The sequence below is a fragment of the Paramisgurnus dabryanus genome, chromosome 18, assembly GCF_030506205.2.
Source record: "Paramisgurnus dabryanus chromosome 18, PD_genome_1.1, whole genome shotgun sequence".
Classification (NCBI taxonomy): Eukaryota; Metazoa; Chordata; class Actinopteri; order Cypriniformes; family Cobitidae; genus Paramisgurnus; species Paramisgurnus dabryanus.
Genome location: NC_133354.1, coordinates 9452523 through 9468471, shown reverse-complemented (window position 1 = coordinate 9468471; position 15949 = coordinate 9452523). Strand labels below are relative to the sequence as shown.

Here is a 15949-nt window from a genome sequence, read left to right as displayed (position 1 = left end):
TCTAAATCAGACTTTGAATTTTAAAAGCCATCGAATATCTAGCACTGTTTTTTTTGCCTATGACATTTTTTCAATGTTTTAAAAAAATTAAGTGTAAAAAAAATTCAATATCTAAAAAAATTCAATGAAAAAAAATTCAATGTGTTTTAAAAGATTCAGTGTAAAAACATTCAATGTTTCAAAAGATTTGGTGTAAAAAATTCAATGTCTCAAAAAATTCAGTGCAAAATAATTCAACGTCTCAAAAAATTCAGTGTAAAAATATTCAGAGTCAACATCCGGGAAGCAAGGAGAAGCAATCGATCCCTGTATCAAATCATTCAACATCCAGCCAATCATTTACGCTCCATTGGTCATGTGACACCGAAACGGGAAGTGGGTGCAGTTCAGGCAAAGGGTTTATTTGCATTAACATACGAACACATTTTTCACATCTGGCAGATCTATCATCAGTATATCAGGACACAGCCGTTTACATTTATCAACATCAAAGTGGCTTCTGTATCTGGATGTGTGATCGATCCCGTCGGGGGGACGCGCTGGATGAATAGCTGTCAATCACAAATGGCTACAACTGGCTTTAACCATAATGATTTAGGGTTGTCGCGGTAACTGCACTCCCGTATTGTACAGTTCTACTGAGAAGCAAACAGCAGAGAATAACTAGCAACCCTAATAACCGTGATTCACCTTTTTAGCTTTATATTTTAAGCTTTAAAGGTTTTATTTCTGCTTATTAATATTTGCAGCGTCCGCACCGCGTACTGTACCTGAACTCGACTTTCACCCACATGCTTTTTACCAACAAAATTAATGTGAAACATGAGGATGACAATCCGGACTTCACTGTTTTAGTCTGCAGTAATAACGTGCTTTAGGCTCTGTCTGAACTTATACGTTTTTGTTCTGTAGCCTACTTTGTTCAATCACATATTTCTATATCAACCATAAACTGTTGTTACCTTTGTTTCCTGATAAGTTTAATATGATTTATATAAAAGAGCTAACAATTTCCTAAATTTCCTGTTCATGTCAGTGGCGGATGCACAACGTGACATATGGGTGGGCATGGATTAGGGTGGGCCTGAATCTATGGTTGTCACTTTTGAATAAAAAACTATAACAAGTCTATAAAATTCGTCAAAACTTCAGAACACTAATTTAAACAGCATACACACACACCCGAACTGCACGTCACATTTTTGACATTATTGATACTTTAAATTGTAATGCAACGTGACATTTATTAAGCCTTTTTGGTCATAGCCTACAAAAAATAACCTGCACACAGTGACAGACAGGAAATATAAATGAACCCAAAAAAAACTTATACTTTTTAAATAGCCTATTGTAGAAACTAAATGCCTAATACATGGACTTTCCCAAACACCCCTACCGTTTCATCAGAAATGGACTGTTCCAAAAGTTCGCACTGGGGTTGCTAGGTTACGGAGCGGGAGAGAGAACCGTATAGCGGAGTTGGCTGCACGTTGTAGATAGTTTATAGACCGAAACAGGTGGATTAAGTGCCAAAGTATTGAAGTGTTTATTGATTATGTATACGTGTGCGTGTATGACGATGTAAGTAATTATATATGTATATAAGTAACTTTATAGGACGTTTACATATTATAGTTATGATTGGTGTGATAACATGCAGATGTTTACACTCTAAATATTATTCGATGATATCCAATCAACTATTACTTCATCCAGTTAGCATTCTTGTTATGTGTATATGTTTATATTTATTCATTTAAAATCATAAATGCTTCTTTACATGTTAACAATGCACATGCGCTCTAAGTTTTGCATAATAGCAGCGCCATTGCACGTGCACGGCAGAGACGAGCACGTGAACTGTGCATGCACATAAATAACACACTTTCTACATGTTCGTGTTTAAGTTTCATAATATAAGTAGTTGTAATTATAGTATAAATGCAGAGTTGTTGTGTTTTAGTTGTTATTCATTATTAATCTGTTTACTAGTGGATTATTTAACCGTTGTAATATGTACATATTCATGTTTGTACTTTATTTATGTTTCAGAACCACACATTTCTTATTCAATAAACAAACCAACATTTCTTGAGATATCGTTGTCTTGACCAGCAACCTGTAGCCTTCAGCAATCCAACCAGTGGTTGAAAAAGAGATTTTACATGGTCCTTCGAGCCGGATGCTGACTGGCTACAGAGATGTCTCAACCAAGGAAAGAAGCACCTGTTGTACGTCCACGACGACAAGTTAAACCCCCAGCTCATTTGGTAGATTACGAGCTTGGTGATCCATTACAGCATCTACAGCCACTCCCTATGACAGGGCGAAGCAGAGTACAGCCCCCAAGCAATGCAGATAATTCCAGATCGACTTCGCCTATTAGTCAGGTGGCAGAGTATGAGAAATGGAGATTAGAAGATGAGTGGTATGCATCTGATGAACAAGGAGAAGATGTCGAGCTTAAAGCTATATTACGTACAGTGCAGAATGATAGCGCTGATTTACGTCGTCAAACTAGTCAGCTGCCATTGATCATGTCGGCATTACAGGAGATGCGAATGCAGAATGCCATGTTACATCAGGAGCTACAAAGCCTGAAAGCAGAACAGAGAGCTCAGTCAGTAATACCACCACCCGCATCCTTCGTTCCAGTGGCTAGTCCAGAGACCTCATACTCATATCATCCAGTGCCAGCTCCACGGACAAGAGCGCCACCACCTGCTTCCATGAGAGCACTGCACCCAGTTCAAAAGGACGAGTACACTGACTTAACTGAGGACTTCAGGAATTTAGACATTTCTTCCTTCGCTCACGAGAGAGTACAATCACGAGTACGACACAGCAGTCCGTTTCAACCCAGATATCCCCCATCTTCTCAGCACATCTCATCTCATCAGTCAAAGTTTGAGACTCCAGTACATGAGCAAATGCCACCTGCTCCTCCAAATAAGACTCAAGATGTTAGTCAGCCTTCATTTACACAGGAGAAAACATACAAGGGCCCTGCTCCAACCATTCCCTTTCTAACATCTGCTGATCCTAGACAATTCTCTAGACTAAAAATAGCCCTTGAGAACATTCTGCCTGAGGATGCAACCGAGCATTTTAAATTTCAGATACTTACTGACCACCTGAAGCTGGAGGAGGCACTTCTTGTGTCAGATTCATACAGTAATTCAAGGTTTCCTTTTACTAATACCATGAGAGCACTAAACAAAATGTACGGTCAACCCCACCAGTTAGCCTTACAACGCATCGCAGATCTGATGGATGGACCAAACATTCGTAGCGGTGATGTGAAAGCTTTCCGGCTGTTTGGACTCCATGTACGCTCATTGGTTAGTATGTTGGAACAACTTGGCCAGAATGGAATGACTGAGCTGGAGTGTGGATCACATGTTTCCAGACTTATGAGCAAACTACCACATGACCTCAGGTCCAGTTTTAAGAGGTACATACATCCTCTGGGAGTTACCATTCCTACATTACTGGACTTCGCCGAATGGCTTGAGTACGAGCTTCAGGTTCAGGAAGACCACACTGATTACAGCCCGCAACTCAAACAAGTGTCATCGGTTCAGAGAAAGGAAATGAGGAAAGAGTATAAGCAAAACCGCAAACCCACTGCCATTTTCCTTGGAACAGAGAAACCAAAGGCTGCTCCAGTATCGCTAGCTGATCAACAGAGACCAACTGCTGCTAAGAGAGAATGGGTGAATGCTTACTGTGCATACTGTGATAACAACAGACATTACCTGAATAACTGCGAGAGCTTTAAGTTACTCAGCAAAGAACAGAAAGTGACTTGGATTAGGAGCCAGAATAGATGCTGGCGCTGTGGACGCGGTCACCAAGCAGCTTACTGCACTCTGAAAGTTCTCTGTCAAACCTGTAACAGAAAGCACTTGGTTGCACTACATGATGTAAATGAGAAAGGTAGAGAAACAGAAGAATCTGTTCCGACCAGTGCAGTACTATATGTTGATCGTCCCACCTGTGACAACAAGATTCTGTTAAAAGTGACCAAAGTTTTGCTCAGAAATGGCAACAAAGCTATGGAGGCTTATGCTGTACTTGATGATGGGTCAGAGCGAACCATTATCCTAAATGATGCAGTACAGAAGCTAAAACTGAAGGGACAGCCAGAGGACTTAGCCCTTCGCACAGTCAGGCAAGAGACACAGACCATTCATGGGGCGGCTGTAACATTCACAGTGTCTTCAATGGATAACCCTCGTAAGGTTTTCAGGATTCGGAGTGCCTTTACAGCTGATAGCCTGGGACTAGCGGAGCACACCCACCCAGTAAAGGTACTTCAGAAAAGATACAAACACCTTGCAGGTCTGCCGCTTCAGCATTTTCACAATGTGAAACCTGTGATTCTTATTGGTTCTGACTGCCCTCACCTCATAACACCCATAGAACCAGTCAGACTAGGCCCACCGGGTGGCCCTGCTGCTGTGAGAACACGCTTGGGATGGACATTACAGGGTCCAGCACAAGATATAACAACCAGATTTTCCCCACAGCATTGTCTCTTCACTAGCCTGCGACCCATTGACAGCCTGTATGCTGATGTGGAGAAACTGTGGAAAATGGACATCCTCCCATTTCAGAGTGAGAAAGTACTAACAAGGTCACGACAAGACCAGGAGTCCATACAGCTACTCCAAGACAAAACAGTGAGAGTAGAAGTTGATGGAGTCCAGCAATATGCAACCCCTCTGCTACGTGTTAAGAACATGCCATTCCTTCAGGCACCCAAAGAAGCTGTACTGCCACAATTACGGGGAATTGAAAATCGGTTGGAAAGAAAACCTGACCAAGCAGCAGCATACCAGGAAGAGATAGTCAGGTTACAGAAAGCCGGCTACATCATGAAACTCAACCCTAAGCAGGTGAAACAGTCCAAGGAAACTTGGTACATACCACACCATATGGTAGAGCATAATGGAAAGAACAGGGTCGTATTCAACTGTTCATTCACATACAAAGGCCAAAATTTAAATGAGTTCTTGCTACCTGGTCCAACACTCAGTCCTTCTCTCCTGGCAGTTCTACTACGTTTCAGAGAACATTCCATTGCAGTTAGCAGCGACATTCGTGGTATGTTCCATCAGGTGCGCCTTCTGCCTGAAGACAAGCCGCTGCTGCGATTCCTATGGAGAGATTTACAGAAAGATAAACCGCCAGAGGTATATGAATGGCAAGTGCTTCCCTTTGGAACTACATGCAGTCCCTGCTGTGTTACATTTGCTTTACAGAAGCATGTTCAGGATCACAGTGAGTCCATAGACACACAGGTTTCCGTGGAGAAATCTTTTTATGTTGACAACTGCCTTCAAAGCTTCGTCTCCAGTGAAATGGCCAAAGACCTAGTAGACAGACTCCGCAGTCTCTTAAGCTCGGGAGGCTTTGACTTAAGGCAGTGGGCGAGCAATGATCCATCAGTCATCAGTCACTTACCAGCTGACGTTCAATCCCAAAGCAGTATTCAGTGGCTTAGTGAAGGTCATCAGAACGCACAGGAGTCAACTCTTGGTTTGCACTGGCACTGTTTATCAGACACCTTGTCATATAAACCTCGCAATCTTGACCACTCCCCACCTACAATGCGGAGCATCTACCATGTTCTAGCCAGCCAGTATGACCCCATTGGCTACATTGTGCCATTTACTACACGAGCCAAAGTAATTGTGCAGAGATTATGGGACAAGAAGAGAGAGTGGGATGACCCTAGATTGCCTGAGGAACTGTTAAGCTCATGGAAAGCCTGGGTGAACGAGCTGGACGAATTACAAAACATCAACTGGCCGAGGTGTTACTGCAGCAAAGAGCTCGATCATCATACTAGTGTGAGGCAGATTCATATTTTCTGTGATGCTTCAGAGCAAGCTTACGGCTCCGTAGCATACCTGCGGACGGAAGACCAGGGTAGGGTGGAAGTAGCCTTTGTTACCGCCCGATCCCGTGTAGCTCCTAAGAAACAGCAAACCATTCCTCGCTTGGAGCTATGCGCCGCTCTGACTGGCGCACAACTTGCAAAAGTTTTGAGAACAGAGCTAACTTTGCCTATCCAAAGCATTACTCTGTGGTCTGATTCCACAACTGTGCTTAACTGGCTTCTGTCACAATCTTGCCGATTCAAAGTGTTTGTAGGCACCAGAGTGGCTGAAATACAGGAGCTCACGGAGTCTGATACCTGGAGGTATGTGCCTTCACAGGACAACCCTGCAGATGACATCACGAAAGGTAGATCTATCCGTGACATAGGCCGTGAAAGCAGATGGTACAGTGGGCCCAAATTTCTTAGCCAAACATCTCATAGCTGGCCAGAGATGCTGTCGCTAACCACCACTAATCATGACAACGAACTGAGAAAGTCAGCCTTTTGTGGTTTAACAACTTCCACTGTGCCTACCCCAGACCTGCAGCAGTACTCAACCTATACAGATTTGCTAAAGGCCTATATTCAACATGCCAATACACCAACAGCAGATGACTATAAAGGAGCAGAGCTGGCAGCTCTTCGTAAGATTCAAACTGACTCCTTCGCAGAGGAACTGTCATGCTTAAGAGCAAACAAACCCTTGCCAAAACATAGTCGACTGTTATGCTTAGCTCCTGTATTCGATGATGTCATAGAACTTATACGTGTTGGTGGCCGCCTCCGTCAGATCAGCCAACTGGAAGAAGATGCCATTCATCCTATCGTCCTTGACTCACGCCACCCAATTACCAAACTAATAATCAAAGAATATGACAATCAATTGCATCACCCAGGGCCAGACAGGGTGTTTGCTGAGCTTCGAAGAAAGTACTGGGTGTTACGGGGACGAGCAGCAGTCAAAAGTCATCAACGGCAATGCACAGAGTGTCAAAGATGGCGGGGACAACCACACCCTCCCAAAATGGCAGATCTTCCTCAGGCCAGATTAAGGATCCATCAACCAGTATTTTATTCCACGGGTGTAGACTGTTTCGGACCTTACACTATAAAAGTGGGACGTAGGAATGAAAAGAGATGGGGAATCATTTTTAAATGCATGACCTCACGGGCAGTCCATATTGATATACTTACCAGTATGGACACAGATTCCTTCTTGATGGCCCTACGGAGATTCATAGCCAGACGCGGCAAACCCTTTGAGCTCTTGGCAGACCAGGGTACCAATTTCAGAGGAGGAGAAAGAGAACTAAGAGAATCGTTTATGGCTCTTCATCCTGAGTTCCAAGCTCACCTCGCCAGCCAGCAGATAAGATTTCTCTTTAACCCACCCAGTGCACCTCACTTCGGAGGATGCTGGGAGAGAGAAATACGTTCTCTAAAGGCAGCGCTTCAAGTCACACTTGGGGCCCAGACGGTCAGTGAAGAAGTACTGAGAACAGTCCTTATAGAAATAGAAGGTATTCTCAACTCCAAACCCATTGCCTACACCTCTTCTGACATTGCGGATCCAGACCAAGTAACTCCAAACCTCTTGTTGATGGGGCGGCGGGATGCCTCATTACCTCAAGTCACATACCATGATTCTGAACTCTTGAGCCGTAGAAGATGGAAGCATAGTCAGCTCCTCGCTGATCATTTTTGGAGACACTTTATTCGTCACTACTTACCAAACCTTCAGATTAGGCAGAAATGGAAAACAGGAGGACCTGATCTGCAGATTGGAGATACCGTTATGATCATAGACCAGCAATTGCCACGTGCTTTGTGGCCTGTGGGAAAGGTTGTTCAGGTACATCCTGGAACTGATAAGAGAATTAGATCGGCAGAGATACAGGTGAAAGACAAAACTTACACCCGACCTGTAGCCAAGTTAGTATGTCTGCCCCCTCTCCATGATTAACTCCCATCCTGGACAGATAGAAAGATGAGCCACTTTTAAGAATCAAATTCACAAGGTGAATTTGGGGGCGGCTGTAGAAACTAAATGCCTAATACATGGACTTTCCCAAACACCCCTACCGTTTCATCAGAAATGGACTGTTCCAAAAGTTCGCACTGGGGTTGCTAGGTTACGGAGCGGGAGAGAGAACCGTATAGCGGAGTTGGCTGCACGTTGTAGATAGTTTATAGACCGAAACAGGTGGATTAAGTGCCAAAGTATTGAAGTGTTTATTGATTATGTATACGTGTGCGTGTATGACGATGTAAGTAATTATATATGTATATAAGTAACTTTATAGGACGTTTACATATTATAGTTATGATTGGTGTGATAACATGCAGATGTTTACACTCTAAATATTATTCGATGATATCCAATCAACTATTACTTCATCCAGTTAGCATTCTTGTTATGTGTATATGTTTATATTTATTCATTTAAAATCATAAATGCTTCTTTACATGTTAACAATGCACATGCGCTCTAAGTTTTGCATAATAGCAGCGCCATTGCACGTGCACGGCAGAGACGAGCACGTGAACTGTGCATGCACATAAATAACACACTTTCTACATGTTCGTGTTTAAGTTTCATAATATAAGTAGTTGTAATTATAGTATAAATGCAGAGTTGTTGTGTTTTAGTTGTTATTCATTATTAATCTGTTTACTAGTGGATTATTTAACCGTTGTAATATGTACATATTCATGTTTGTACTTTATTTATGTTTCAGAACCACACATTTCTTATTCAATAAACAAACCAACATTTCTTGAGATATCGTTGTCTTGACCAGCAACCTGTAGCCTTCAGCAATCCAACCAGTGGTTGAAAAAGAGATTTTACACCTATTAAAGTGTTTAAATAAATACGGCTACTAAATGCTTAAAATGAAGCTTCTAACATCATATTCTCTTCATGCAAATCACTAAAAATATATTTTCGTTCTCACATATTTAAGTTAACTTACTAAATAAAAAAAGAAAAGGGAATTGCTAGAATAATGTTAGACTCTGAGGTTAAACGAAATGACAAATAAAGAAACATTTAATATACTTTTTGATGAGCACAAGAGCAAGCCTACTCGTGAAGAGCGGAGCCGAGGAGCGCGCATATCAGACGTGAACGAAAGGAATAATGGATTTAATGCTTTCACTTCATTTCCTGACAGTTTCACTTGTTAGTGAGGATAGTAATGGCTAACAAGATGACGCCGAATTACATACAACATAATTACCTAACTAAATCTGAGAGAATGCAAACACATTACAATATTTTTTCCTCCGCCCGACGGCCAAGGCGCAGATACATTTTTGTAGCCCGACAGGAATTCGCCATAGCCCGTAATGGACGTCGGGCAAGCGATTTTGCGAGGTTTGTTTTGTAGAAAGACTTTCTTTAAAGTGAATTTCGTTTTGTATAAATTGTATCTTAATATTAATCAATGTTTGATCAAACAATTGCCTCGATTTTAATAAATAAGAAGCAAACCAAGAACGTCTGTGGTGTGGATTGAAGTGAACCCACTATATTTCCGCAGCCTACACGTCTTTCTGCTTTTAATGCATTTCTTAAATTAATGTCTCAATTTATAGGTTGTTATGATAGGCTATTTGTTGCTTAAAAGCAATAGGCTATATTGTATAAAGTGTATCAATAAGCTACCCAGTCTCCGTGGCGTGACTTATAGTGTTGCTATATCGCTACATCAAACAACATCACTGTGATCAGATGTTTTCTTTCTATTTTTTACCCCGCTGTCATATTTGTTGTGTGTTTATGTTATTGAGAGGAAAGCGCGCAGCACATATTTATAACGTGTTGTTATTCAAAATACGTTTTCCACTTGCTTGCAAAAAAGTTCTCAAAGTGATCATGGCTGAAAGCTGCTCGGGAATATTTTTCTCATTATAACGCAACATTCAACTGCTTTAATAGTTTTTAAATAGTTATCAGGCTTATTTATAATTTTACTGTTTTTAACATAACATGCAATAGATAAAATACAACACATAAAGTAGTATACATGTCTAACTATACACAGTAGTATTTTTTTACATTTCTGATTGGGCGGGCCAGCTGTCAATCTACCCGCCCATAGCTCCGCGCCTGGTTCATGTCTCCCTCTAGTCTAGTTCGTAAGAAGTGAAGTAATTTTATTTACAAACACATTTAGGTATAAGAAACTTACTTTGCATAAAACCAACACTGAGCAAATGTATTTGGTCAATGTTATTATGGTTTGTACGTGTTTAACCTAAAACGTGTTAAATGAGATAGAAACTGCTGACTGAGCAGCGCAACATTCACATAATGACCCTTGATATGTCGCCATGGAAACTCAAACATTAAAACGATCCATTAAATTCTGCTACTAAATATTAAATCTCTGAATCGTTGGAACATATTAAACATATGCCTGAATAACTTAAAAATACAATCAGTGTTAAAATGCTTTTGTATATCGATTTATTTCAAGATACTTTCAAGCTTATATTGCTCCACAAATATGAATAGAATAGACAGGATTTAAATTGAATTTCTTTATCTAACTTTTGCGAGTTTGTCCATGGTTTACATGTAGTTTCATATTGATTAAACAAATGATTGGTTTGCTTATTTTAAATAAATCTAAGGATCTTTAGATGTATTTATGTATTAAGGCAGGTAAAATATTTTCCATTTATTCGTTTTTGTTAAACCTTCTCCTTTATATAAGTGAGTCATTTTAGTAATTTATTGTTGTTCTGTTATAATAAAATAATAGTAAACAAACACTAAGCATTCGTAGCAATGGAAAATTATGTCTTTCATTTATTTGTGTTAGAACGCATACCATCCATCGAATTTGTTTTATTAATAAACAAGCTGTTTAGGGAGTTTGTCATTGAACTATTTTATTGGTTTTAAGTTTTTCGTTCATAATAATAATAAAGAAACATTTAAAAAAACTATTTTAATTCAAGAAATGGAAATATTTAATAATCTGACTTTAAAAGCAAAGGTGATCTACAGATGAACGTCTTTGCCAAATATAGGCTATTTCCTATAAAAATATGCGGTTTGTTTAGTTCAGAAGGGGTGAAAAAATCCTTACCTGTATTTCCCTAATAATAAAAATACAACACATCTATGTAAGAACGTAAGTCTCCGTGTTATATTTACATTATGATTTAAAAGAACAATTTGGAAAATTAGATTAGAAGCGCGTGAATCCGCAATTACACTTGCTTTGAAGGCAGCTTATTTTTCCAGAGAAAGATATGGTAACATTTCTTCAGAAGAATTGCTGAAACCTATTAATTTACTGATGTTTTTTATTAGTACTCCAGCTGTTTTATCGGCCTTTGAGATGGGACGCGGCAGTCAAGTTCATGCTGAAAGCGGGGTGAATTCCAAATGGCGTTTTAGCGCCCTTGAAAGGCACTTCAGGAAGGGGATGTCACACAGTCGATCCAAATAAAGAGAAACTGATGTGCGTTTTTCATTGCTCTATTCGCCAAGTCTATTTGAATTGACCACACCATGAGACAATTGTGCAACTTTCTCTAGAGTTTATACATCAAGTGTTCTGATCTTCGAAGGGAATATGGCATAGGGATAATATGCTATTGGAATACGCCCTTTATCTTTTCGTGACCGGCAGTCGCGTAGGCTTTAACCAATCATTGAACAGATTATTAACAACAAATCATAAAATATTTAACTGACCCTAAAGTGTTAAAAAGATTGCGGGAAAATGTTTTGGAATTTCTTTTAATTCAAACATTAAAAATCTCATACATATAATTAAGAAACTAAGAACACAGGGCTTTAAATGTGATGGCGCTTTAGGCAAATCATTAAACAAAATACACAGAAGAATTTTCGTTGTGTGTGCGCAAGAACGGATAACATTCCGATCACAAACGCAGCCGAGGACGGATCTCACTCAATCCAGCCATGGAATCTGCATTTACAGGTCAACGTCACACAAAACACCGCTTACTATCATTAATCTTCTCCCTGACAGCTGTCAAAAATAAAGGAGGTTAGGTAATGGAGCGCATTTTAACACTCCTGCTCGTATTTTTACGTTTTTCAGGCATATGTTTAATACGTTCCAACTATTAATGTAGAGATTTAATATTTAGTAGCAGAATTTAAAGGATCGTTTTAATGTTTGAGTTTCCATGGCGACATATCAAGGGTCATTACATGAATGTTGCGCTGCTCAGTCAGCAGTTTCTATCTCATTTAACACGTTTTAGGTTAAACACGTACAAACCATAATAACATTGACCAAATACATTTGCTCAGTGTTGGTTTTATGCAAAGTAAGTTTCTTATACCTAAATGTGTTTGTAAATTACATTACTTCACTTCTTACACACTAGACTAGAGAGAGACATGAACAGGAAATTTAGGAAATGGTTAGCTCTTTTATATAAATCATATTAAACTTATCAGGAAACAACAGTTTATGGTTGATATAGAAATATGTGAGTGAACAAAGTAGGCTACAGAACAAAAACGTATAAGTTCAGACAGAGCCTAAAGCACGTTATTAAGGCAGACTAAAACAGTGGAGTCGGGATGGTCATCCTCATGTTTCACATTAATTTTGTTGGTAAAAAGCATGTGGGTGAAAGTCAAGTTCAGGTAAAGTCCGCGGTGCGGACGCTGCAAATAAAAAACGATAAAACCTTTAAAGCTTAAAATATAAAGCTTAAAATGTGAATCACGGTTATTAGGGTTGCTAGTTATTCTCTGCTGTTTGCTTCTCAGTAGAACTGTACAATACGGAAGTGCGGTTACCGCGACAACCCTAAATCATATGGTTAAAGCCAGTTGTAGCCATTGTGATTGACAGCTATTCATCCAGCGCGTCTCCCCGCACGGGATCGATCACACATCCAGATACAGAAGCCACTTTGATGTTGATAAATGTAAACGGCTGTGTCCTGATATACTGATGATACGATCTGCCAGATGTGAAAAATGTGTTCGTATGTAATGCAAATAAACCCTTTGCCTGAACTTCACCGACTTCCCGTTTCGGTGTCACATGACCAATGGAGCGTAAATGATTGGCTGGATGTTGAATGATTTGATACAGGGATCGATTGCTTCTCCTTGCTTCCCCGGATGTTGACTCTGAATATTTTTACACTGAATTTTTTGAGACGTTGAATTATTTTGCACTGAATTTTTTGAGACATTGAATTTTTTACACCAAATTTTTTGAAACATTGAATGTTTTTACACTGAATCTTTTAAAACACATTGAATTTTTTTTCATTGAATTTTTTTAGACATTGAATTTTTTTACACTGAATTTTTTTAAAACATCGAAAAAAATGTCATAGGCACAAAAACTGTGCTAGAAATTCGATGGCTTTTAAAATTCAAAGTCTGATTTAAATGCAAAATAAAATTCAGTGTTAAAAATTTGATGTAAAAAAATTCAGTGCTAAGAATTAGAATTCAAAATCCAGTGGCACTGTTTTACTTCGATAAAAGTAATAATTACAAGAGTTTCTCTGTTGTGAGTATTGTGTAAAGCGCTATATAAATGTGTATTATTATTATTATTATAAGGTGCTGTGAGCTGCGTGATCCGCCGAGCTTTAAAAAGCTGAGATGTCAACATGAACAGAGGATGTTTTCCTTCGTAGGGAGGACATTGAGGAGACTCGGTTTGGAATCGACAACTATCAGGCTGACTCGTTGTCACTGGTTGTGTCTGTGTTTTTAAAGATAAGGCTCCACCATGTTGCCAAACTCACCTTTGAACTACAGAAAGGGAGCACGGGATAGAAGCTCTGGAAAACAGTCCTCTTTCAGGGGTGTGTGTGTGTGTGTGTGTGTGTGTGTGTGTGTGTGTGTGTGTGTGTGTGCGTGCGTGCGTGCGTGCGTGCGTGGGTGGGTGGGTGCGTGCGTGCGTGCGTGCGTGCGTGCGTGCGTGTGGGGGGGGTTTACAAATCATTTTAAATTGTTTCTTCACCATATTAAAAAGTCTTATTTTATTGCAACTATCTGTTTCTGCATCTTTGTCATATTTATAGTGTGTGATTATAAAATATCTTATGTCCTACACCACATATTTTGATTTTGGACTCACTTTATATCTTATATCAGAATATTTTATTACTGTTTAGTGAATATTCATTCATTCCTACTATGAACATTAAGTGGCGCTGTCCACATTAGTGTTGGTAACACTAAGATTCTAAACCTAAATATTGACAAACTATTTATTGTTGGAAAGCTCAAATAATATAATTTTCATATTTCATTACCATTTGGGGAAAATTATGACACAGTGAGAGTCAGTTTCTAAAAATGTTACGGGCCCACAGGTAGGCCAAATTTGTTTTTGCATATAACACTAAAACCCTACTCTAAACCTAAAAAATCATGGCAAGCTAAATATCACCGGAAAGCTCTCAGAATGTAGTTTTAATATTTCAAAATCTTTTTGCATGAATAATATTGCGGTGACAGTAATTTATTAGTTTGTGAGTATACAAGAGTACAAGAGTATGTGGCAAAATCTAGTGGCAGTTGTTGGTAAAACCATTAAAATTGTGACCCAAACATATTTTTTTTGTGATTTGGATCACAACTACTTGAGACATATTGCTTGATGTTAACATTATTTATTGTGTGAAACATTAACTTTTATGTAATTTTATTTATAAATTAATATGTTACTGCATAATTTGATATATTAAAATAAAGGTAAACGGCTATAAAAATATTTATATTTAATATTTTTACGTTCTAACTCATTTGTGAAAAACCCTAAATTGTCTTCTTTAAAACAAGACCAAGATTAGGTTTCTAGCCCAAAGAATCCCTGAGAAATATTAATTTAAAGATGTAGGCCTACATCACATTGTCACCCCCACTCAAACGGGATTTGCGGCACATAAGGGGTTAAAATACGCCGAACCATGTGTCCTATATCATAGCTCCTTGAATGACCTTTGCAGCAAAAAAAACCGCGTGAAAATCTGTTCGGTATTCACTGAGATATGATTAATTAAATGCGCTGATAGCTCAATCCACCAGTCATACAGATTACACTGAGTGGAGCGGGTGACCGATCTAAGATGGCGGCCCCATATCTCACCGCGCCAGTAGGCAGTAGCGGTACGTAGGGCGTCTACCTATATGATGTCTATGGCTGCGCAGACTGATCGGCGTATGACATCAAAGCTGCATCAAAGTACCGCGATAGCGCGTCGAGTCTTCATGCGCATCATCATATCTGCGCATTAAAATCTCACAGTGCAGGCCTATGGACGCAAAGCTGCACACAGATTTTCGTTTTTAATTTTTGCAAGACATCATCAAAAGATAATGAATTGTGCTAGTAAAAAATGTTTCACAAAATGTCTTAAAAAAATGTATTCCAGTCATTTTAAGCAGATGGTACTTGCGAAAGAAAGATGTCAAAAGGGTTAAAAAGAGAGAAAAGGGACCTCCGTGATCAAAGAGGCACCTAGTCGATGATTTAAGGATATTAAGGATCTTTAGTGTCACTTGTGACAAAATAAAGATTTAGCTTGTACATACCCCTCATTTATTTTGTGTTAATCTAACGCCCTCTATTGGTAAATTGACGGAATTATGGGAAATATTTCTTTCCAAAATGTATAAAGAGATAACAATTTACTACTCCATTACTTTTTCGCCCTCATGTAGGCCTACTTTCATCTGTGGGACACAAAATGAGATCTTTATGAAGAAGTTATGGACCGTCAATCTCAGTTCCCATTCTTTACATGTGGAAAAAAAACTTTTTCTATTATTTACATTTTATGCATTTGGCAGATCTTTTAACCCAAAGCAATTTACAGTGCAGTCAAGCTATACATTGTATCAGTGTGTGTTCCCTGGGATCAAACCCATGAATTTTGTGATGCTCAGGCAATGCTCCATCATTTGAGTTACAGGAAAATTGCCCCTTTTAGTATGCCATGAAAAAGTAAAGCAAGCTTAAAATTGAATAACAGCATTTGCACTTTGCAGACGCCTTATTAACAGCAATGCATTGTAGGTGGTCT

The 15949-nt window shown here is 39.2% G+C and overlaps 1 protein-coding gene across 2 annotated transcripts; it reads left to right on the top strand.

The window, feature by feature from the left end:
• Nucleotides 1–1351: 1351 nt before the first annotated feature.
• LOC135721675 (uncharacterized) lies at nt 1352–8745 on the top strand. 2 transcript variants are annotated; one of them, XR_012335413.1, is made up of 3 exons: nt 1352–1581; nt 2053–8157; nt 8629–8745. XR_012335413.1 is itself a non-coding variant. In XM_073812612.1 (2 exons), exon 2 carries the CDS (start codon nt 2202–2204, stop codon nt 7851–7853), a length of 5652 nt encoding a protein of 1883 aa, XP_073668713.1. In that variant the 5' UTR covers nt 1352–1581; nt 2053–2201; the 3' UTR covers nt 7854–8622. The 2 variants fall into 2 exon arrangements, 1 of the variants encoding a protein (XP_073668713.1); XM_073812612.1 differs by lacking the exon at nt 8629–8745 and having other exon boundaries at nt 2053–8622.
• The last annotated feature ends 7204 nt before the right edge of the window (nt 8746–15949 follow it).